The sequence below is a fragment of the Odocoileus virginianus genome, chromosome 11 (assembly GCF_023699985.2).
Source record: "Odocoileus virginianus isolate 20LAN1187 ecotype Illinois chromosome 11, Ovbor_1.2, whole genome shotgun sequence".
NCBI classification, from domain to species: Eukaryota; Metazoa; Chordata; class Mammalia; order Artiodactyla; family Cervidae; genus Odocoileus; species Odocoileus virginianus.
The window spans coordinates 37,923,280-37,948,868 of NC_069684.1; the positions used below are offsets into that span (position 1 = coordinate 37,923,280).

Below are 25,589 nucleotides of genomic sequence, written 5' to 3' on the forward strand. Positions count from 1 at the left end.
AAATTAGGAACCAGGAGTAGGGAGTTTGACGTCTTAGGTTTTTGTTTTTTTACTTTTTATTTTGAAAGTATCTCAAATTTGCAGGAAACTTGGCAGAAATTCTGTAGAAGTGGAGTCCTGTTGCTGGTGATTTTAATGTTAGCACTTGCTTAAGGTGGTGTCTGCCAGTCTTCTCAACTGTGAAGGAAGTTTTTCTTTTTCCTTGTATTTAGTAAATACCTTCGAGAGGTACTTTGAGACTCTGTAAATATACTGTTCCTCATCAGGTTTCCTATGTATGTATGCGTGCATGCATGTGTATTAGCTTGATCTTCCAAAGAGAACATTATAAACGATGGAAATTTATTTCTCACAGTTCCTCTGGAGGCTGGGAGGTCTGAGATCGGGATGCTGGCCAGTTTGGTTCCTGTAGAGGGTTCTCTTCCTGGTTTGTAGACTGCTGCCTTCTCACTGTATCCTCAAATGGCAGAGAAGCGCCGGGCAGGGGCGAGGGGAGAGGAGAAAGCAAGCCCTTTGCTGTCTAAGGGCACTGAGCCTGACAGGACACCCCCACTCTCATGTCCTCATCTAAACTTACTTACTACCCAGAGGCCCCATTTTCATCACAACTGAGGGTTAGGTCTTCAGCATAAGGGGTTTGCAGGGCTCAGTTCGGTCTCCAGCTTTGTGTATGTCACCATGGCTTCCTGTCTTACTCAGTGTGTTTTCTGTTAGTGTCAGGATTTATTTTTACCCTCAGTTCTCCTGTTTGGCCAGTGGGAGTGCCTTTAGCATTCTGTGTCCTTTGACATAATGCCCCCTTGTTCCTTGAGCACTTTTGTACTTTGTGACACAGCAAGTTATTTTGGGCTCATTTTATACTTTCCCTGCAGCATTCCTGGAATTTGCCACTTCTTTAAGGAACCCTGATTCCTTTTATCAGAGAATGGAATTTAGAAACTTAAGGTACATCCACTGATGCCCTTGTTGCTGTTGTGTCACTGATCCCAGGCCCTCTCAAGGGACAGACCTAGGGGTTGTATGTATACATGGCATATATATGCACACACAGGCACATATATATCTTAGTATATACATAACATATGTGCATATGCATACATATATCTTATATGTGTATTTATATATTAAACAGATTTCTCTTTCTCTTTCTCTGTATATTAAAAACCAGCCTTTCACAGTGATAGTTCTAATTCCAGTCCAGCATCACAAAGCTCATTGTAATTTTTTCCCTTTTCATATTTGTGACTCCTTTGTCCAGTACTCAGAATGTACTTAATTTGATCAGTTTTCCTGAATGTAACCTATGCAGTTAGGTTCCATCACAGTTGTGCCCCTGCCCCTCCCCTGTGTGGATGCACCTTGTTACCTGGCATGGGCTCTGCTTGCCACACTCTGAGCAAATTCCCTACCAGCCCCTACCCGTCACAGGAGTACCCTCCTCACCTCACAACCCATCCTAGGCTCACCTCCCCAGCCCCATTATAATCCATGGGTGATGTGGATTATCACCCACATGTGTTTTCACGTCCCACTCAGGGTCGGGCCACCACAATACACCCACCCACTGACATGTATCCCCCAGGTATCTCCTTTCTTCTGTCTCACCTAAAGTTTTAGTTCTAAATTATATAGGAAAGGGGCAGGGGAAGGGAACTGGAAGGAGAATGGTGCATCTCAGATTTTTAAATGAAGGTTTGGGTAGTTTCCAATGATGATGAGCCTGTACATATGGGCAAGCAATAGTGGAATCCATATATGAAAACTTGACTCCACCTGGCATTTGGGCTTTGATTCCCAATCTGGAACACCTCCAGGAAAACTGAGATGTGCCATGTGGTTTTGGTGCTCTGGATAGATGTGTTCCCTTGCTGTGAACTGAGGAATAAGCATATGGGGATCGCGGGTGGAGACATGCAGCTAAGTTCGATCTGTGTTCACAGTTGCAGGAGGCAGTAGTACACAGTAGAAAAAATGTCATATCTTTTAGATTTGAGTTCTGGCCTTACCATGTAAAGGTGATATCTACTTTCTCACATTCCTTCCTAAGCCTCATGTTCCCACTGATTTTCCAAGTTTATGAGAAGGATCAACTAAGATACTATACATAGCGTGCTGTGTAAAGAGATATAATCATGATAACATTGCCAACATTTATTGAGACATTACCCTGTGCCAGGCACGTACACTTATCACAAGAACCCTCAGAGGTAGCTTAATTTCCCTGTTTGAAAAATCAGCAAAGACAGGCTCTGAGAAATTTAGTAACTGAGCCAAGGTCACTTAGCTAGTAATGAAGCAGCTGGGTTTCAAGTCCTGGCATTCGACTCCAGCAGTCATACTACTTTCTCAGCTTTTACTTTGGAGAATGTAGCGGAAAAGCTGTTTTTCCAGTGTGAGGCAGTGTGTGGAGGCATTTGTGGAACCCAGGGTATGATCCTGACAGGTCTAGCTGGAGTATTCATTCCCATAGAAAGAGTCTTCTCAATGGTTTGGTGTTACTGAAATGGAGTTATGTGGCTTGTTAGAAAGGTAGTGTGGCAGAGTGGTTAATTGTGCCCCTGCACTCACCCTGTGGGAATTCAAACGTTCACTCTGCCACCTACTCGTTATGTGACCGAGCTGGAGTTTCTTTATCTCATTGAGACTTAGCTTCTTCATTTGTAAGTCAGGGTAATAATAGTATATACTTCACTGGATTGTTTTGAGGTTTAAATGAATTACTGTGTGTAAATCACAGTGATCAATCAGTGACTGACACATAGTAAATATTCATAGTAAATAACATAGTAGATGTTATTACTATTATTATTGCTTCTCATGAATTGACCTGGAAGTCCCAAGTGCTGTTTATAAAATATTGCTAAGGAGAAAATATATTTAGAATTAGTAGCAATAATTTAGTATAATTTCTGAATATAATCAGCTTAATACTGAACGCAGCTGACCTGAGAATTGGAAACCATCAATGTAGTAGGTATCGCTTAGTAGCTCAGTCTTGTCTGACTCTTTGCAACCCCATGGACTGTAGCCCACCAGGCTCCTCTGTCCATGGGGATTCTCCAGGCAAGAATACTGAAATGGGTTGCCATGCCCTTCTCCGGGGGGATCTTCCTAACCCAGAGGTTGAACCCAGGTCTCACAGATTGCAGGCGGGTTCTTTACCATCTGATCTACCAGAGAAGCCCTCTGTGTAGTATGCATCCATGATAAACATGAGATGGGGGAGTGCCCTGGTAAATTCTTGTTGTCTGCCAGTTACGAGCATCACAAAAGACCAAGTGTTGAGAATATCGTATATACTTTATATAATTGGATCTCTCTTCCACTGAGGCATGGAGGGTTACTATCAGGAAGAGCAGTTAACAGCTACTGGAGGGAATTAGATTGAACCTCGACTCACTAGTTTGCTCAGAAAGTAAAATTTTAAAGTTTACATTATTAGGGTTTTTTTTATTGTTTCAAAGAGTTTAGCAGATTTCATCCAAACTGCAACTGGGGACTGACAATAATGCAAGTTTGAATTAAGCATCTGTTAGTATCTAATGTGGAAAATGTCCTTTTTAGTACAGTTCCTCCTTGAGAATTCATCCAGCCCTTGTCTGGAGCTGTGTCTGCACATGATGGCTCTTTCTGTCTCTGCCCGACAGGAACCAGGGAAGCGCTCTCAGCTGTGGAGGATGACTGGAACAGGCATGCTGGCCCACGAGGGCTCTTCCGTGCCTCACAACCCCAGTGAGCCCTCGGCTGCCCGCTCCGCCGAGGGCTCTGCCATCTTGGATATAGCTGGTCTCGCTGCAGTCACTGACAACAGGTAACTTTCTAGGCAGCTTCTGATTCAAGTTTACCACTTTCAAATTCAGACTCAGAGGAAATGTATACCCAAAAGCTATAGTTTAGAAGTGAAAAGAATTTGGTTTTTCTTCAACAATAGAATTTTATTTCCAAATATGAGTATTGGGTTTTTTGCTTTTAAAAGTTATTATGGAAATGCCCATGGAGATGTTTAAAAAAAAATCAAACAATAAGAAGGATATGTTATGAAAAGTGAATTTATTTTCAGCCAAACGTCTATCTGCCATTGCTCCCTAGAAGTGAACATGCTCAGTCACTTCAGTCATGTCCAACTCTGCAGTCCCATTGACTGTAGCCCGCCAGGCTCCTCTGTCCATGGGATTTTCCCAGCAAGAATATTGGCGTGGGTTGCCATGCCCTCCTCCAGGGGATATTCCTCACCCAGGGATTGAACCCACATCTCTTGCATTGCAGGTGGATTCTTTACTGCTGAACCACAGGGGAGGCCCCAACTGCTCTTGGCAAGCACCAGTTTGTAGTTGACAGGGTCCCCTCATGGTTGTAAATTCAACCATACTTTGGGAGGCATTTCATGACCAGCACTCCCTAGAAGGGAAAAGTTTGGTTTTTAATCTAATAATTTAGTTAAATCTTTTGAAAGCAGAAATAAATTATTAAGAAAATAATCAAATGTGTTTTTATGACTTAATTCCTTGAATTCAAATCAGCTCTTTAACTTTGAAGAAGTTATTAGCCTATACCTCAGTTTGCCCATGTAGTCAGTGTATGTTTTCAGCTAATACCTTGTTTATTTCCAAAATGACTTTATAGGACTTACAAGTTAAAACTCAATATAAAATAAAAGTATTTGGAAATAAAGATTTCCAAGAAAAGATTTTTGAAAATATTTTTAAAACCCTTTGCATACTTCATGAGACTGCATGATAACTTGTCATCGTGAGAAAGCAAGAAAACACATATTTCATTTATTAAATTATGAATCCCTAAGTATTTGTATTTGTTGACCTCACTGCTTTCCATTTTATTTTATTCTTCTTTCCTCATCTAGAGATAACCTAATTGCCATAGGATTCAAGCGAACTGTCTGTTAGATTTCCAGGGCAGAAGATATTAGAAGCAAGAAGAGTAAAACCATCATCCTGATACTCTCTTCAGACATGAAGTGTTTGACTCACAGGACTCGTTACTTTTTCCTTTCTTCCAGATACGAGCCACTAATGCTTCGGAAGCCTGACCGTAGGCGGAGCACAACCCAGACTTGGAGTTTCCGAGAAGGGAAGCTGACCTGCGGGCTACATGGACTGGTGGTCCAGGTCAGTAGGTTTTGACATCCTCAGTTGCAGCAAGCAGTGTTTGAGCCTTTTTTTTTGAAACAGAGTCTCATTTAGAATATACATCAGATGTTGTTGAATGGGGAAAAAAATTACAGATCTAATATGTATTATTTCATTTTAGTCAGGAAAACCATGAAACTTAGTGCATCTGTGTGTATTTACCCAAGAAATATTCTTGAAGGTGACATATAAGAAATGTTTTAGAAATGGTTGCCTCTGAGTGATCCCCCCCCACCCCTGGCTTATTTGGATTTTTTTCTTCCTTTGATGAGATAAATTACCTATGAAGTTTTAAAAAGAGAGAGAAAAATGTCAGCTAAAAGCTCACCATAAGTTAGATGGATTTGTTTTAGACCTGTGAAGTTAAAACTGCCTTTTATAAAGTGTTCTCTGAGATGGTAAATAATCACCAAGCACTCTGCATTCTCCAGATTCTGTTTACTTGTGCATTCTTAGTGGTGCCTAAATAAACATTTAATTGTAGCAAATGTCAAAATTTAGATTACTGGTCAGATCTCCCCTACCCTCAACTCAGCCAGTTCACCACATTGCAAAATTCCTGGGTACTTTATAAGCAAATGTGTGTTTGGAAAATTACCAGGAATTTGGATTTTCTCTCCTTCTGGTTTCAGGCCAAGAATGGTACCATGGCTCTGAGATGGGTAGCTGGGAAGATGTGTGAGAGGTTTGGGCATAGAGCAGAACAATACGTGTGACTCTGTATGCAGTTCTGCCTCAGTTTTACCCAAAAGGCAAACGCTAGAGCTAGGCTAGAGAGGTCTTAGTGTGTTTGACGTGGGGGAAACCTGGCCGTCCTTCCATAATGGGAGCTTGTTCTCCAGGGCAGCAAGCGAAACTGTAAGGAGCCTCTGACTGCTGTTTGGTGAGATTTATTTTCTTTATCTCTATTGCCCTGAGCTTTTTTCATCAAAGACAAGCTGCTTATATGAAACACACATCTGGAATGGATTTGTGATTTTCAATTAGCAATACAATTCAGACTTCTAGAGGCAAAAGAGGGCTTGTTATAATTGTTGGGTTCTGTGTCTGACCCCGACTTTACTTCTGGTTTGTTTCTAAAGCCCTTGTAATTCCAATTCTTTTAGAGCATCCCTCTGCCCCACAAATCCCTTTCTGGTGTTTGTTGTTTCTTGAATCTATTTCATCATTTCTCTGGTTGTGAGTGACCCTGTAACAACAGTATTCAACAAAGCAGAATGTGTTTTGGTTAGGGAAATAAGCTTGTTTCAATCTTATTATTCTGAATAAAGTAATTGATGGCATTAAAACATTTTCTGACACTGTCCTTATAAGGTTTTGTGCACGTTCTTCTAAACCTGAAACAGTCATAAAAGGTTTCTCCATGTTGAAATCTGTCCTATAAACCCAGATCAAATTTTCCTTCTCATTACTCACTGTTTAAAAACTAACAAGGGGGAATCTAGACACTTGTGCTGTCATTTTCTCTAGCCCTGTGTGCACTCTCCCAAAGGCATCATCCTATAAAGTTTTCGTTTTTACTTGGGGCATGTAGCAAGAAGGTGCTTTTCTCCAAAGGCCCAAATAACTGGCTATCAATGACATCACAATTCCCTGTTTCATTTTAGAAGAGGCACCATCTTTGATATTTGATGGTCCAGCCATATGCATGTTGGGGGAGGTTTTCAATTCAGAATTTGGTTTTTATTGGAAAGCTGAGTGATGGTGATAATTTTTAAATTTTCAGAATGTTTCAGATTTTTAAGACAGTCCTAGGGAGAACACTCAAAGAAACAGGACTTCTGGAACTTTTTTATTTTTTATGCTTATCTTAGTGACTAGAAGTTATCACTAAGCTAATATACTGTATTTGTGGAATTATCTTACCCAGAATTCCCTGAATTCATGCAGTATAAGTTTCCATCTTGGCCCTAGTAATCCTACTGGTTTTTTTTTTATCAACTCTTAAGACTGAAAAAACAGTACAAGTTTTGCTGTATGTTGACCATCAGAAGTGAGTTTAAATTTGGTGACTTGTTTCAAATGACATGTTAAATTGTCAAAGTTAGTGCCTTTGCCTTTTTTCATACATCTTTCCTCTGTCCTTTAGGCCAAAGGAGGGCTGTCTGGTTTGTTTGATGGAGCTGAAGTTGTTCTTGGTCCGGACACTTCCATGGAGCTTCTGGGGCCAGTTCCACCTGAACAACAATTTATTAACCAAAAAATGAGGCCTGGTTCTGGAATGTTGTCCATCAGAGTTGTTCCAGATGGACCAACTAGAGCGCTCCAGGTGATACTTTATTGTAAGAACTGACATGAAACTCAGTGTTCTCCCTGTGAGTCATTCAACAAATATTTATTGAAATATCTGTGCTGAACATGAGGATATCTTGTCCTCATTTATAAAATGGGGATAAGACCTGCCTCACAAAGTTGTTATAAGAATTAAAGTATAAGTAAGATACAAGATGGTATTTTAAAAGGTATAGGAATTAATTTATTATAACTTATAAGGAAATGCGGGAGACCTCAGTTTGATCCCTGGGTTGGGAAGATCCCCTGGAGGAGGACATGGCAACCCACTCCAATATTCTTGCCTGGAGAATACCCATGGACTGAGGAGTCTAGCAGGCTGCAGTCCATTGGGTCTCAAAGAGTTGGACATGACTGAGCGACTAAGCACAGCATACTGCACAAGGAAAAAGAATCTGAAAAAATAAGAAGATAAATATATATGTCTGACTGAATTATATGCTATACACATGACACTAACACAACATTGTAAATCAAGTATATGTGTCATTTAAAAAAAAGGATGAGTAAAAACAAAATATGAGAATTAAAGAAGATACTATCAAGAATAGCGCATATTATTATCCATCATTATATACCTTTATTGTACATTTAAATAATTGATATATTAATAACAGTAACAACAAGAAGATCTCTGAGGTCTGTAATCAGACAATTTAAAATGTTATGTTTTGAAAGTAGGAGTAGTATCTATATGATATCTACATGAAAATGTCCAGAAGTCAGTACAAGTGTGGGTCTGTAGCTCAGGGAGAGGTCTGTGCTGGAGACAGGGATTTACCAGGGCTTGATGAATTCAAGTTAAGGAAAAAGAAAAGATGTTGATGATATGTAACAGTGAACTCTCTGAGACAGTACACCCTGATCCATAACACTTCTTTAAAAAGCACCCTTCTCAAGGCAAAAAACTAATGCTGTGATCCTGAGCTTTGCATATTTTGACTTGAGCTATAATATTTCTGGATCACCTACAGATGCCTACCCCACACTGTATGAAACTCTCAAGGTCCACAGCTTGGTGTTAGTCATACAGACTCAAAACCACGTTTGCTTCATTATTACATAAATCTTAGCAGTGCTTTGGAAACCATTAACTTCCATAGGATTATTGAGTGCATAGTGACTTTTGACTCATACAATTGATGTGGAGTGTGTTTCGCAATGGAAGTGTGAGCCCTCTTAATAAGTACAGTGTTTTATTTGACCTCAGATAACAGATTTCTCCCAACGGAAAAGTGACCGTTCATCATATGAAGTGGATGAACTTCCTGTTACTGAACGAGAGCTGCAGAAACTAAAGAATCCAGACACAGAGCAGGAATTGGAAGTACGTTTGAACTCTTGCAAGGTCACATCTTCATTATAAATTTGTTTGGAATTTTGCTCTTTGATATTCTCAGTTGAGACCTTCTTTTTTTGTTTTTTTTCTTTTTGCCCTCTCTGACTTCTAAGTATCCTTGTTACTTCACGGTACTTAATGTTGTCACAACATGAATGTGTGAATATGTTAGTTAAATAACAGCTCAGGTCAAATCAGGGTGTAACAAACATTGCTAGAGTAAGATGAAAAATAAAGAATTTAAACAGGACCGAAGATTGAGAAGAAGCAAACTAGATCTTATCTTTTTTTGGCTCCAGCTGACTCTGACATCTTCCTTCCTCTGCCCCTGTTTGGCCATTGCAAAGAAAGTAACAAGTTTGCAAAGGAATATGAGATGACTGTGATAAAGCACACTTATTCTTCATTTATTCAGTAATCTTCTGAAAAAACATAAATGCCTTTATGTACAGCACTAGATTGGATGTTATGGATGTTCAATGAGTGACTTAAGGAGAGCTTGCCTCCCAAATAGGAAGAAAGATTCTCAATTTTTTCCTGTAATAAAATGCAGAATGTCATTAGTGCTCCAGCAGAGGTTTTATCATATCACTGCTGAGTTCTGGTTGGGGTGAGGGGTATGCCTGGAGAGGAAGGCTTCTAGTAAGATGATGAAATTTGAGCCATCCAGGTCAGAATTATAACTCTTCTTTAAGTGGTGTTCATAGGCTCAGAGGCAGAAGAGAGGGACTTAAAGCCATGTGCTTCCTTGTACTCTCTTGGCTACCTTAAGCTCTGATTTAAATTGCCAATGTGCCATGTTTTGGTTTTCTTTTAGGTGCTTGTGAAGTTAGAAGGTGGAATTGGGCTGTCTTTAATTAATAAAGTCCCAGAAGAACTGGTCTTTGCAAGTCTTACGGGAATCAACGTGCACTACACGCAGCTGGCCACCAGTCACATGCTTGAACTCAGCATACAGGATGTACAGGTGAGTGGGGGAGGCTCAGAACTTGTTGATTTTATTTTTTTTTCTTCCTGCTGAACAGCTGACCAGATCAGTGTTTAATGTTCTAGGAATTTAGTGCTCTGTGGCTTTTAAAAAATTGTTCTATGAAAAGAATCATTTTTATCTACATTTGTCTTTACTGATTTTTCCAGACAGCAGAATTCTAAATATAATATCTACTCTATCAGTAACTTGAACAACTTAGTCAAGGTGGCACAGAGGAAGGTGACTGCTGGTTCCCCATCTTGTAAACAGAGAAAACAATGAAAATCCTCTAACCATCATTTAGAAGAACTGAAGTTCACTGCAGGGAGAAAAGAGAAAAGCTAGGGAAGTGAGTTTGTGCTTCTGACCAAGATGGAGTACAGGGATCTGATTTACTGTCCTACCTGAAACACCCCCCAAATCCAGATAAAGAGAACAGATTCAAGACACTAGACATCAGACAACAAAGGACAGTGATCTCCGAAAGGTGGGAAACAAAAGATGTGAGCCCTGCAGTCATTCCAACTTTGTTGTTGTTGTTTTGTTGCTAAGTAGTGTCTGACTTTTGTGATCCTGTGGACTGTACCCACCCTGGCTCCTCTGTCCTTAGGATTTCCCAGGCAAAATATTGGGGTAGGTTACCATTTCCTTCTTCATCACTCCAGCTTGATGCCTTGAAAAAGTTTTCAGGCCCGGCACCAGGTGGAGAGACTGAGACAGCTCACAGAGTGGATGAGCTGAACAGAATTGAGAGTCCTAGGACCACGGCATCCAGAGTTCATAGGACAGCCCGCCTGGGAGGGGCATGCTGCACAGAAGGAAATCTCCAGAGATTTGCAGAGGGCCCTGCAGGTGTGCCGCAGAGACACAGCAGATCAGAGGTGTTCATGAGGAGACTACCTTCTGAAAAGCTCACAGGGACAGTGCCTGCAACTCACCCCCAGCTACAACGGGTAAACTAATAATTATGGGTCACTGGGAAGAGCCTTCCAGAAAGTCTTGGGCCTCCATGGTACATTTTGAGGCCTAAGCTGAGCACTACTCCAGACCTACCTGACAAAATCCGTCATATAAAAGGAGGCTCTGAAAGGATCAAGCTGTTTCCAAGTAAATTAACCGTATCCCTGAACAAAGCTCCAGATTCAGTGGAATACAGAAACATCCAACACCCAGCAGAATGAAAACCACAGTGTCTGACATCCTGTCAGAAATCATCAGGTGTGCCAAGGGGCAAGGAAACACAATACATAATGAGAGCAGTGATCATTCCAAACCAACCCAGAACTAACAGAGACATTAGGATATTCAGAGAAGGACATTAAAACTTACTGTAGCTGTATTCTATTCCATATGTTCAAAAAGTTAAGTGGAGAGCTGGAAGATAGTCAAAATCTCAAATCAAACTTCTAGAAATTAAAATGAAATGGATAAAAACACTGGATTTGATCAGAAGCAGATGACACAGTGAAGAAAAAAAAAAAAACGATGAGTGAACTTACAACAAGAGAAACTGTCGAAATTGAAATACCCAGAGAAAAATAATCCAAGGGAAAAAAACCTAGAAACCCACAAAGAGACCAGCATCAGTGACCTATGATAAAACTTCAAACAACCTAATATCAATACTATATAGATAATTGGAATCCCTAAAACAGAGAGGAGAGGACAGAAAAAAAATATTTGAAGAAATTTTGACCATAAAATTTTCAAACTTAGTGAAAACTATAAACTCACAGAAGCAGCTCAAACACAAAGCCACATTCACACGACCCCCCTTGCTACACACACACATAGTGGAAGCTATACCAAGGTACATCATAATCAGTTACTCAAAACCAGTGATAAAACATCCACATTAAAAAAGCATGTTCCAAGGAACAAAGGTGAGAATGACAGCCAATTTCTCATTGTGAACAACACAAGTGAGAAGATACTCAGCAACGTTTTTACAGTATTGAAAGGAAAGAACAAACTGCTAACCTAGAAGTCTGTGCCCAGCAAATAAATCTTTCAGGAACCAGGGTGAATTAAAGGTGTTTTAGACATTCAAAAACTAAAAGAACTCATTTCCAGCAGATCCACACTACAAAGAATGTTAAAGGATTATCATTAAGGCAGAAAGTAGTGATACTTCCATCCATGCCAAAACCCTTTTCAGAAGAATTTTTTCTTTTATCATGTATCACAGATAGCAAAGGGTTCAGGCTAATAACATCACATTTTTTTTGAGGATAGAAAGTTGGTGTCTTGTACGTCCATTTCTTTGTCTTTCTTTTTTAGTATTACAGAGAAGATCCAAGGAGTCATTTGATGTTCATTAACTTCATAACTATAATTAAACAGATATTTCTTCTTGTAGTGTCTCTTGATTTAATGTGTGCTGTAAATCATAAAAAATAAACAGATTTGAGCCTTTACTATGATTACAGTACTGTGAGAAAGAATTTTAAAAAGCAGAAAATATAGTCCCACCTTTCAGGCATGCGTGCTCAATTGCATCAGTCATGTCTGACGCTTAGCAGCCCATGGTGGGCCCATGGAGCCCACTAGGCTCCTCTGTTCATGGAATTTTCCAAACAAGCATACTGGAGTGGGTTGCCATTTCCTACTCCAGGAAATCTTCCCAACCCGGGGATTGAACCCAAGTCTCCTGTGTCTTCTGTCTGCATTGGCAGGGAAATTCTTTACCAGTAGCACCACCTGGGAAGCCCAGTCCCACCCTTAGGGAACTTCTAATCTGATTGAAAGAGTAAAACAAGGATCAGAAGAAATTTGCAGTTAGTACACTTATGCCAAATGTGTTTGGGGAGAGTATAGAGAAGAGGTCAGAGTAAGGGGGAACTTTACTGTCATTTCATCTATTGGATGTGACTGGTGGGTTTGTCACTGATATTGCCTGTGAGTCAGGCATGGCACTGGGCTCTGCAGATATCACTGTGACCCAAAGGGTGAAGTTTCTGCTCTCTGAGCTGAGAACCTGGGGAAGAAGTCAGCCAGTAGGGAAGCGAGTAAGCAAATGAATCATTCCAGCCTGGGACACTTTCTGTGAGAGAATAAAGGGAGATGGTGCTGCTTTGGGTAAAGTGGCCTCGCAGGCTCTTCCTGAGGACATGGGAGCCAAGCCGAGCTTAGAGGAGGAGAGTGAGATACCAGAGAAAAAGTGTCCTAGGGGAAAAACGTTCTGGAAAATTCTGAGAAGTGGGGGGGACTCACCCACCTTTGGGAAACAGCAGGGAGGCTTGTGTGCAGGATGGTGGGGAGCCTGGAGGACAGCCACGTGTGGTGGAGCCGAGTCTCGCCGGCCCTGGTGGTGGTGCCGAGGGGGCTGTCCAGTCCTCTGAGAAAGGGAAGCCCCTGCGGGGTGTCAGAAAGGAGGGACATGGTGTGTGTTTTTGGTGGATCACTCTGGCTGCCGTGAGAGCATGTGGGAGGAAAAGGGAACGGAAGCAGAAAGAAGTGCTTTAGGTCCCTCGCCCTTCCCTCTGTACCATGAGAGCCAACAGAAGGACTGCCCACAGCGACTGGACAGAATGATTCTGTGGAAGTCCTGGTGATACAGTGCAAAGGTCAGGGCTTGGTGCTTGAAACACCTGTGTCTGAATCCCCACTCTCCCACTTACTACTTGGTGAATCTGAGTAAGTAATGTAACTTCTCTAAGCTTTTGTTTTCCTGTTTGTAACACAGGGAGGAAGCGCACTTAACCTTTAGGACTGTACTGAGGGGTGTGCTAGGTGGCATGTGGGAAGGACACTGAGGGGATACCCGATACATGCTCTCTCCTCATTCCTCTTCCCAGTGTGGGCCTGTAGGGTGAAACAGAAAGTGAAGATGCTCACTTCCTGCTATGAGCCTCCAGACATTCATGAACTTGCCTGAGTGTGGGGAGAGTGTTCTCTGTGATGCTGTTCATGGGGGATGAACAGAGCAGTCCCTGTTTCCGCCACTGTCATGACTCCATCCCTAGAAGGGAGTTGACTTGAGGATGGGTAGCTGTGCCTGTTTGGCAGCCATTTGTTACTGATTTTTGGTTTGAGTTCTTTTGTTGCTGTTGTTCAGTTGCTGAGTCGTGTCAACTCTTTGTGACTCCATGGACTGTAGCACGCCAGACTTCCCTGTCCTTCACCAGCTCCTGGAGTTTGCTCAAACTCATGTCCATTGAGTTGGTGATACCATCTAACTATCTCATCCTCTGTTGCCCGCTTCTCCTCTTGCACTTATTCTTTCCCAGCATCAGGATCTTTTCCAGTGAGTCAGCTCTTCACACCAGGTGACCAGTGTATTGGTGTTTCAGCTTTAGTATCAGTCCTTGCAGTGAATATTCAGGGTTGATTTACTTTAGGATTGACCGGTTTGAGTTCTTATTCAGGGAATCTGGAACGAGAGAAGCATCAGTAGCCTGTTGGCTGAGAGTGTCCGCTTTGGGGACAGAGAGAATTGGAGTTCAGTTCTCGTTCTGTCATTGACTAGGTGTAGAGCCTCCAACAGGGGTGTCTCTTCTCGGCTTCTTCATCTGTGACGCGAAGACAGAGATGGTCCCCAGGAGGTTGTGGTGAGGATGCAGCTTTAATAACTTGGACAGCCTGGCAGTCGTGGGACTTGCTGAGATGATCCTTCTGCAGGGACTAGCCCAGTGCTTGGCACGTGGTGTTATTTACTCGCTCAGTCATGTCTGACTTTTTTTGACTCCATGGTCTGTAGCCCACTAGGCTCCTCTGTCCAAGGGATTTCCCAGGCAAGAATAGTAGAATGGGTTGCCATTTCCTTCTCCAGGAGATCTTCCTGACCTGGGGATAAAACCTGCATCTCTTGCATTGGCCGGGGTATTCTTTACCACTGAGCCGCCAGGTAAGCACCCTTGGCACATAGTACTCACCAAATAAAGTATAGCTCCTGTTACTACTACTATTATTGTTGCTGGGTTTAGTGGAGATATGTTTTTCCAAAGGTACTTTCTGAGTGACCTGCATATTTTGAGATCCAGTCAAGGGTAAAAATGAAAACTGAGAAACTCGTCCATTCTTGTCACTGCTTTTTCATGTCCCAGGTGGACAACCAGCTCATTGGCACCACTCAGCCCTTCATGCTCTACGTGACCCCTCTGAGCAACGAGAATGAGGTCATTGAGACAGGCCCGGCTGTGCAGGTGAATGCGGTGAAGTTCCCCAGTAAGAGCGCGCTGACCAACATCTACAAGGTAGGCTGGTGGACTTGCTTTGTCCTCTCACAGACCAGGCTCAGAGCAGCAGTGCAGGCCGCAGATGGAAATAGTCCAGGGGGTAAAGGCACAAGCAACTCAACACGTTGTGTAGCTGGATTGATGGAAGTTTCTCTTTAAACTTTATATTCTCAGTTGTGCTGTCAATGAGTATCAGATGATAGAACTGAATCCATCAGAGTGTGTATTTTTCACCATGAAGTCTCTGCAGGAAAGTATAGCATCTTCTAGATTGATTGTGACCAGATATCTAGACCATGGTCTAGATATATTATTAATATTATAATCCATAAATTAACACACAGCATTGTAAAACAGCTATACTTCAACAAAATAAATTAAAAAAAAAAAAAATCTCAGACTACTGGACAAGGGATAGGAGGGGCCTGACTTGGGACAGACACCTTGAGCTGCCACAGTGTTCACTAAAAGCAGATCATACTAAAAGTAGATCATTCAAAAAGTGATACACTTTCTTTCGTGGAGAAGTCTTCATGTACAAGCTAGTGTTACAAAGCTAGCTTGTCTGGAAAAATGGGAGCTAAGAGGTTGCTCCTCGTATTTCTAGTCCTTTGTTACCAGGGCCAGTGGGGGCCATGCCTGTATGTGGTCCTCACATTTACAAGTCCAGTCTCCTCCTGGAACTAGATGTCATCCATATGTACTCAGTTTCATGGTGCATCTGAAAACGTCATCCTGACTTAACTGACACAGATGCCCTGGCTCCAAGCAACAGGATGGTGAATCATCTATTAAACATCTTCTGGAATTTGGGGTTCATTATAACAGTGGAGAGAGATGAGGCAGAGGAAAATTGGCAATATGATTATGAAATCACATTAAGAGACCATGCCGTACCATTGGGGCCTTCTTAGGTTGCAGATGAAAGTTCCTCTGACATTTGCACTGTAAATCAGAATTTCTTTCTCTCTAGCACCTGATGGTCACGGCTCAGAGATTCACGGTACAAATTGAGGAGAAACTGCTCCTCAAGCTGCTGAGTTTCTTTGGCTATGATCAAGCTGAATCAGGTAATGTCCAGTGTTCGGGTTTGTATCTGGGAATTGGCACTAGGGTGGTGTTTTTTAGTCTGCTTGTGAACACAGGTGCCTAGATGCCTGGTGAGCTGCCTTCCCAATTCGTGGTCTGAGCGGGGAAGCTAAGGCTTGTGGTCTCTTTCTATTTCTCAGTGTTGCCTGTTGACAGGTAGTGAGGTATGCCTGCATGTGGAGGGCCTTCCGGACCCAAGCATACCCAGGGCAAGCCTTTGGGAAGCAGTCTTTTGTTCCTCTTTGTTTCTTGGTGTTGTTTTTTTTTTTTTTTTTTGACACATCTGCTTTAGGATGGCAGAAATGATATTATTCATTTAGCTGACCACTTTGTTTCCTAACCTTTGTTTATTAAACAGACTCAGGGCCAAGAACCAGAAATCCCTTCAGCAGTTCTTTTGGTTTAGCTGAGGAAGAAAATTGGCCAGCCTCAACCCCTTAACTTTATATTTTTCACATCTATACCCTTATGCCTTAATGTAATTACAGAGGTTTTCAGTTATTGTGCTATTTTGGAGAGGGGAATAAGATGAGCTATTGAAAAACCTAAATTTTCCAGCGATGCTCCAGAAATTATTTAGCTGTCGTCTCTTTGTTTTAGATCCTCATCATGGCCTTTCAAGACTGTTTATACAGCTTAGAAAGAAGTCAGTAATGCTTAGTCTTTTGAAGACTAAATATTAAGCCTAAAGAAATGATAAGATTGAGACTTTTAATGTTTGTCTGCCCATGTTGGCTAGGGGGAAAAAATTCCTGGGGATTTGTGAAATAGGAACATACATACACACAGTGCAAGAAAAATGTTTTTGCTCTTTTTATCCCAGACTTAGAATTTAAGCTTTAAGCATATTTGGGGTCAAGAGCAAGATCCTGTGTGTCTAATGCTGCGTTCTCCACTTTGGGTGGAAACGCCAGTGTGTGTGTGTGTGTTCAGAAAGCCACTGGAGCCTGCTGCCACGTATCTGTTCTCATTGGGTACCTTCCTGGGAAGTTTTACTTTAAATTTGATTGGACATGCTCTTCTTGTAAGTTGCTCTAAATAAATTTCTCCCCGTGCATTGTCTAGTGGATTTAGACTTGTAAAATCCTTGCCTGCCTTTCACTGAGGAATCTCCTCCACTTTCTATAACTGTTCCTGTTCCCTGAATACAGATAAGCCTGTCTTTGTTGGGCTACCTTTTTTTTTTAAAACCTAGTCCCCTCTTTCTATAAATAGAGCTATAAAAGCTTCTAGTATAAATTTGTTTGATGTGTAGCTATGTATAGTCCCTTTGGTTTTATTTCTAAGGCACATAAATCCAAGTGCAGATGAGCTACCCACACAGATGTGGGGACCAGCATCAAGCTGAAGAGCACACTGCTGTGTGTTAGCTCATGTTTGCCCCTTTTACTTCATGAGATAACAAGTGAGTAATGTGCTTCCATGTGCTATTTAAGTGATGTCCTCTGGGAATTCCCTGGCAGTCCAGTAGTTAGGACTCTACACTCGCTACCAAGGGCCCAGGTTTGATCCCTGGTCAGGGCAGTAAGATCCCACAGGCTTCACAGTGTGACAAAAAATAAATAAATAGTGTCCACTGTTTGGGAGAGAGAGCATCACTTGTCCTGATATTGGTTCTTTATAGCCTGCAGCCTGTTTCTTTTTAAGACATTATGTTTTGCTCAGATTCATCATTTAGTTGGTCATGTTCATTATGACTGAATGAAAGTATGCTCCAAGTACTTATTTTGATATCATTTTTTGAGGTAAATTCAAATAATATGGGTCAATTATAGTAATAATAATGATGATAAGGACAGGATTTCTAGAAAGTGCATTGCCCCATGACCTTTGACTTTCCCACCTGGATTATTTTTTCCAGAGATTATATCTGCCAGGTGGTGCAGAGTTGCAAATCAGTAGTTTAAGCTATTATACTTTTCTGGTAAACAACGTGAACCAGATCTGCTTTTATATAAAAGTGATATCAGGATGCTGTATGTATTAAAAAGCTAAATTTAGAGAGATAAATGTTTTCATCTTCCTATGAATTTCTTTTCAATGTGCCTGAAGTATTTGAATCACGAGACTTTTAAGGAGATTTATTTAAAAAAAAACAAACAATTCTACCTTTGTGCCAGAGGTGGAAAAATATGATGAAAACCTCCACGAAAAGACAGCTGAGCAAGGCGGGACGCCAATCCGATACTACTTTGAGAATCTCAAAATCAGTATTCCCCAGATCAAGCTGAGCGTGTTCACCTCCAACAAGCTTCCACTGGACCTCAAGGTGAGCTGCTCACTGGGGAAGTTCTAAAAACCACTTTTCCTGAGAAAAGAATGAATGTGCTTACTACTTGCCTTTTCCTGTCCAGCCTCATCATTTGTAGCAGATATTTTTACAGGTTTCCCTTTTTGAGACAGTTTCTCTACTCATAGGTGTATATAGAGTTGACCCTTGAGCAGCACGGGGTTAGGAGCACCCATCCTCCTTGAACTTGAAAGTCCACATAGACGTTATCATTGGCCTTCTGCATGTGCGGTTCTGCAGCCAAGTGCAAACCACTGAAAAAAACCCACGTGTAGGTGGACGATGCATTTCAGACCCATGTTGTTCAAGGGTCAACTGTATCTTTCTTTCTTTCTTTTTTTAACATTTAAGTATGATTTTACTGAAGATTAAAGAGTAACAAAAGAATAAACCCAGAATTACATAAAAACCCATCTGCCCTCTGCTTAGCCCTTGGCTTATCTCAATGAGGCAAAAGCCCATTTCCTGGGCTGCCCCCAGACTCAAGAGAAAAGCCGCAGCCCAGACAGTATCTTCTCTTCATGCCCAAGACCTGCCCTCCTCCTCTCCTCCTCTCTAAGTATTCATCCCTAAGTATTCATCCCTTCTTGAATGGTTGACAGTAGAAATGTCTACCACCTTCAGGGACGACATGGTCACATACCCACTGAGATGTGGGTGCCCCCACACCACCGTACCAGGGTGTGACACTCCTACAGAGCATCTGGATGTGCACTTGACAGATGCAGTCTGAATACTGTCTTTATTTTCTACAGTAAAATCTATTAAAAATTAAGGGATGTTCCTCAAATTCTGATACAATATTTGACTCAAAAGTTCATATATATTTTCCCCCTATACTGAGCTGCCCCTCACTGTCTAAGAAATCAGGAATTTTAGAGATTCATGTGTCCTTAATGATCCCCTGCTTGATAAACAAGGATTTTGGAGTTCACAGGGCTTTGTCCCTGAAGATAATATAGATAATTAATGTAGAAATAGATAGGTAATGGTAGGAACAGGAGGAGAACTGGGTGAATGTTGAAAAAGCCTTTCCTTGGGTGGAGTCTCCATCTGCCTCCCTACAGCTGGCACCCATTACTTTTGGTTCTTTGCTCTGTTGCTCTTAAAGATGGTTATAATGGTGTCTACCTCCTGTCTAACTACCAGTGTAAGACTCCCCCTGCCCCATGCTGCCTCCTTGAAGATGCTGCAAGGTGGTCTCTCTTTCTGAGTGGAAGGAGCTAGAGACATGAACAAATAAGTAGTAAAACTGGAGTCTTAAATATACACACTTCTGGGTCTGCCCACTTTGCAAGCAAGTGAAGCAGCCCAGTGGGGACATGGCCCTCAGCATGTGCACACTCCATCTGAAATGGGCAGTGCAGCTCAGCTCCAGCCCGTTGTCATGGGGTAACGTGAACCCAGAGCTGCCAGATCTTCGGAATTCTTAAAGTGAAGCCGGAAATCTGGACTTTTATGTGGAATCTCCTGGTCTTTAAGTGTTGGCAACCCATTTGAATTTTTTTGTTTTTGTTTTTCAACCTTGTGAGCCTAACAAAACACATGTGCGGTCCTCATGTGGTCCACGATTTGCCTGCTCACAACTTACAAAATAGACTTATAGGTAATAGGACAGTAGCCTGGTCCACATCAAGTCCTATTTGGACCAGGACAGGACCAGGGTGATAGTTTCATTAAGGCAACAAGTGGGGTGAGTGGTTGGGAGTGCTGGCCGGGAACCAGGAGCTCCTGCAACCATCCTGAGAACAGTGCCTTCTCGATGGACTGTCCTGTTTGCTTAATTTGCTTTAACTTCATGTTCCCCAGGAGACTGAAGATACTTACAGTCAGCATGGGAGTGGGGGGAAAACCGTGGGAAAACCACTATCTTGCTCATATTCACAAGTATCCACTTGACTTATGTGACCCTTCGGAATGGGTTTGTTTGATAAAGTATATATTCCCCCAGAACACTTGGCACCCGCCCAGCAAACCAATGTCAAGCATTTCCTGAGAGTTAAGGACTTCTTGTTTTTTAAATCATCTTAACTAAGAAACACAGACACCTAACTGTTCCCTTTCAGATTGCTCCCAGTAGAAAACTTCCCCCCAGACTGACAAATGCTGTGTGATTTTCTCCAGTTGAAGTGACTCCAGACCCCCAGTTCCAGGGTATTGACACTCACCAGTTTGCAATAAACTAGGAATCATCGAGATCTAATGTTTCATTTGGCACTATACTGAAGGCCAAAGTTACGAGGTGTGGGCAGGGGGCACTCTGAATGTGGTACTTTAATGTCTCACACCAGGCGGTGGGAATTGGGACATCAATATTAAATCCTCAGCTTGTGGAAGTCACCATTTCATTGTGTCTTGAGTTCTCCTTATGGAGTCTGGGACCCATAAAATAATGTCATTTATTCAAAGAGTTTTCTAACAGAGTAATATCCCTTGATGAGCAGCTCTTAGGAAGTGCAATCCTCTCTTTGAGATGAATAGATAACGGCTAAAAGAATGGAGTCCCGTCCCAGAGCAGGAATTATGAGAGACTGACTAAAAGGTAACCGAGTCTTTGGTATTGAAGGAATAATTATCTTGATTCTCTTGACTCCAGACCAGAAATGAGGCTGTCAGAAGTCTCAGAGGGAAGTCTCTCCAGGTTTACAGTGAGGGTACATTATTGCCAGATAGAGTGTCTGTTCAGAAGACTCAGAGCAGTCTCACAGGTGCTATCTCGATTGGATTCCTTGCTCTGCAATGGAAGAAGGGGGAGATAATAGCTCCATCTCACAAATGCAGAAAGGAGCGCAGGGCATTCCCCACCCCCCGTTCTCCATTATTACAAGTTTGCATGTTAGAGAGCAGCTGAGTGACATGGAAAATGCCAGGTAGTCTATGTGTTCTTTTGCATTTTTTTTTTTTTTTTTAGATCAAAAGAGTCCAGGAACCTTTAAAAGGTTTCACAAGGTGGCCTACAGCAGTCCTTTTCCCATTTAGAGCATTGGGGTATTACAAAAGAAGGGCTTTAATTGAGCAATCTAGTTTGGAAGAAAACCCACATTTTAATGGTCAGAGAGCAAGAGGGTGGGGGTAAGGGGGAATTTCAAACAAAGACACTATTTAAAAAGCCTAAAACTGTCTTCTCAAAGGCTTGAAATAATTTGTTGGGAAACTTCAGACCCTTTACTTTTTTCCTCCCCTCCCTAAATAAAAACCAGATTTGTTAAAAGGAAAAAAGATCCAGTATTGTTAATTGTATTTCAGAAAGTGCCAGAGAGGGAAATATCCCTGTAGTTTTAAACACTGTCCCAGGAGGAAAATGGGCAAATACCCTGCTTCACATAAACAGTCTCTGTGTACCATAAATAAACCTTTAAAGAATGAATTCCAGACAGTTTTGTTTAGCGCAGGATAAACTGAGAAAGGAAAAGACGTGGCCCAGGGACTTGCTTGTCATCTGAGACCTTATGGCATATGGACAGGTATTTCTTCTTTAACTCTAAAGTTTCTGCAAGACTTCAGCAGGTTTTTTTTTTTTTTTTTTTTTTCGGCCTGGCGGAGGTAGGAATGGACAGTTTCCTATTTTTATGAGGAACTTATGAGCACAGATTGCCTTCTCCAGTGTCCATTTTATAACAGGAAACTGTCTGCTACTTGAGTAAATAAGCATCAACTTTGTACACTACTGTATTTGATTAGTCATTTAGTTACTGCAAGAAAAAGCCCTGATGGGCTCTTCCCCTCCTGTCTTTTGACTCGCCAGAGTGACCTGAAGGTGGCAGAGTAATTCATACCAGTATGCCGTAGAGCAGCTTTTTCCACTGTGGGAGGCCCCACAGCACTACCAGATAAAGATTACTTTTTACTGAAAGGCCAGAATATTTCCTTGGTTCAGACAAAGTGCATTGGCCACTCAGAAAGGGGATAGTGTCTCTCATGAGGGTTTTGACAAGTTAGTAGACGTATTAAAGTCTTTTTTGTATCAATATCATCTGTGGTTCTTCAGTGTTTGGCTGCAGTGAGGAAGTTGGGGTACAAAGCTTTTTGCCATCTCCTTTGTTTTGATCTCATTTCCTGTTCTCTGAGAAGAAAGTAAGGCTCGGAGTTGTATTGCCAAAACAGACTGCTGAACCGATGTTGGTTCCTGGCTTTCCCAGCAAATTTATTGTTTGGTTCTGAGCAAAATGGTGAAGCCTGCCGGGCTTCAGTTTCTTCATCAGAGAAACGGGGAAAATAGGGCCTGCTCACTTCATCATCACTCACCATGTGGATGCGCAAGTTGTGCATGAATGAGGAGCAGAAAGTTTTTCAGGAGAAATAAAATAATCCTCTATTCTGGTCTTCATGCTTTCCACCAGATAGTAACGGTTGTGAAAATGAGCATGCTCTAATCTACGATCTATTAATTACTGGCTATAGGAGTTTAGGCCACCCACTTAATGTTTCTTTGGGGTTTTTTGTTGTTGCTGTTTAAAGAAATGAGAGTGTTAGGCTGAATTAAAACTTGAGGATGCTCTTAATCTCTGAAATGTTTTGTTCTGAAACTTTTTAGTAGGCTACTAGTGACTTCCCAAGGCACCAAGTGCGGTGGTACTCTTTCCTGGCCTGTCTTTGTTCGGCCCTCTGCTATGGTTGATACTCTTGACTGCCCTGTTGCTGACCGTGTCCTTTCTGGTTCTCCTCTGACTCTTCCCGTTGGTTTCATCTCTTCTCCTAACCCTATGTTTATCGAAGAGGGTCATTTTTTACCTAGTGGACTAAACTCTCTGGTCATATCACTTGTCCATTTTAAAGATAATTTTATTAGTCTTTTATCAGTAATAATTTTAGAAGCTCTTTATAGAAGTTTTGTTTTTGATGTAAGTTGCAAATATTCTTTCTCTGGTTTTTCACTTGTCTTTTTTCATTGCTTTTGGTGTGCATATTTTTTTTTAAATCATGCAAAAGCTTTTTACTTTATGTTGCCGAATTTGTCAGTCTTTTTCCTTTTTGAATCTGAATTTCAACCCACTCTCTGGTTTTAAAAAATTGCATCTTGTTTTTCTTCAGTTATATAATTTCATTTCAGTTAAGCATGCTCCTATTCCAAAAGAAGTTAAGACAGACTCTGAAGATATATGCTGAAGGATTAAAAAATGAGAGAAAATGAAGTAGAAAGTCCATTAAATTGCATATGAGATTTTAATATAAAGCCATTTTAATTCAATGGGGAATATATAGGTGTTCTAAAATGCTACTAGACTGTATAGATAGTGATATGGAAAAATATGAAGTAAAATTTATTATCATACTCTACATAAGAATAAATTCCAAACAGATCAGAGATTTACTGACATTATTAGCATGAATGAAAAAGTGTTTTTATATTTAAAAAGGAGAGCACTTGGCATGCTGTCTAAAATCCTTAAATGTCAATCATGTTAAATAAAAATATAATTGGAAAACAGACTATATCCAGAAATTGTTAACAGGCTTAAAGCAGACCCAAATCAGCTGAAAACTACAAGAAAAGCTAGACCGAAACAAGCCCAAAAGTTTGTTGAAGGTATTGGAAAGTTACCAAGTCAGTACTTGAGGGTCCACAACTTATGAGAGGAGAGAAACTCAATCAGGTGAGCCAAACATTAACTCTGGTTTTATTTTTGAGACAATTCTAATTGAGAAAGGTAGAGAAGTCAAGCAGAAAGCATCTCTCAAAAGTCAGAGAATCAGAGTAAAGCTTTGGACAGTCTCATGGGGCTGGTCAAGCAAAATCGAGAATCCATTGCTATTAAGAGAGCTGGTAATTGAGGGCCTCGTATTTTTTTTTATTGACGTATGGTTGATTTACAATGCTATGTTAGTTTCACGTGTAAAGCAAAGTCATTCAGTTATACATATATGTATTCTTTTTCATCTTTTCCATTATAGGTTTTTATGGGATATTGAATATAATTCCTTGTGCTATGTAGTAGAAACTTGTTTATTTGTTTTATATGTAGTAGTTTGTATCTGCTAATCCCAAACTCCTAATTTATCCTCCCCCAACCACTTTCCCCTTCAGTAACCACAAGTTTGTTTTCTGTCTTTGAGTCTATTTTGGAAATAAGTTCATTTGTATCATGTTTTAGATTCTATGTGTAAGTGGTATCATATGATATTTGTCTTTCTCTAATTTACCTCACTTAGTATGATAAGCTCTGGATCCATCTATGTTGCTGCAAATGGCATTATTTCATCCTTTTTTTTTTTATTGTTGCTGTTCAGTCACTTATTTGTGTCTGACTTTTGCGATCCCATGCACTGCGGCATGCCAGGGTTCCCTGTCCATCACCAACTTCTGGAGCTTGCTCAAACTCATGTCCATTGAGTCAGTGATACCATCCAGCCATCTTGTCCTCTGTCGTCCCCTTCTCCTCCTGCCTTCAGTCTTTCCCAGCATCAGATTGAATTTTTTTTATAGCTGAGTAGTATTCCATTGTGTGTGTGTGTGTGTATATATATATATACATATATATATACACACACACCATATCTTTATCAATTCATCTGTCAATGGATATTTAGGTTGCTTCCATGTCTTGACTATTGTAAATAGTGCTGCTATGAACATTGGTGTGCATGTATCCTTTTCAACGAGTTTTCTCTGGATATATGCCCAGGAGTAGGATAGCCGGATCATATGGATCAAAAAACTAAAACTCTATTTTTACTTTTTTAAAGAACCTCCATGTACTCTTCTCCATAGTGACTGCACAAATTTGCATTCCCACCAACAGTGCAGGAGGGTTCCCTTTTCTCCACACCCTCTGTAGCATTTATTATTTATCAATTTTTTAATGATTGCCATTCTGACTGGTGTGAGGTGGTATCTCATTATAGTTTGGATTTGCATTTCTCTAATAATTAGTGATGTTGAGCATCTTTTCATGTGCCTGTTGCCCATCTGTATGTCTTCTCTGGATAAATGTCTATTTAGGTCTTCTGCCCATTTTCTGATTGGGTTGCTTGCTTTTTTGTTATTGAGTTGTATGAGCTGTTTGAATATTTTGGAAATTAAGCCCTTGTTGGTCTCATTGTTTGCAAGTATTTTCTCCCAGCCCATAGGTTGTCTTTTCATTTTATTGATGGTTTATTTTGCTGTGCTAAAGCCTGCAAGTTTGATTAGGTCCCATTTATTTATTTTTACTTTTATTTCTATTGCCTTGGGAGACTGACCTAAGAAAACATTGCTATGATTTATGTCAGAGAATGTTTTGCCTATGTTCTCTTCTAGGAGTTTTATGGTGACATGTCTTATATTTAAGTCTTAAGCCACTTTGAG

At 41.0% G+C, this 25,589-nt stretch overlaps 1 protein-coding gene across 10 annotated transcripts in view; it reads left to right on the forward strand.

Moving 5' to 3' along the window:
* The window catches only part of VPS13D (vacuolar protein sorting 13 homolog D), a 269,200-nt gene that overhangs the window by 137,725 nt on the left and 105,886 nt on the right, over nt 1-25,589 (forward strand). For 9 of the 10 annotated variants that reach the window (XM_070474310.1, XM_020897781.2, XM_020897934.2 and 6 more), the window contains 8 exons: nt 3,648-3,811; nt 5,018-5,126; nt 7,237-7,416; nt 8,650-8,766; nt 9,596-9,745; nt 14,794-14,943; nt 15,899-15,995; nt 18,135-18,283. In XM_070474310.1, coding sequence (XP_070330411.1) covers nt 3,648-3,811; nt 5,018-5,126; nt 7,237-7,416; nt 8,650-8,766; nt 9,596-9,745; nt 14,794-14,943; nt 15,899-15,995; nt 18,135-18,283 — 1,116 coding nt within the window. Of the gene's footprint in view, nt 1-3,647; nt 3,812-5,017; nt 5,127-5,989; nt 6,050-7,236; nt 7,417-8,649; nt 8,767-9,595; nt 9,746-14,793; nt 14,944-15,898; nt 15,996-18,134; nt 18,284-25,589 lie in introns of those variants that run through there. The other variant, XM_070474313.1, reaches the window with a different exon arrangement.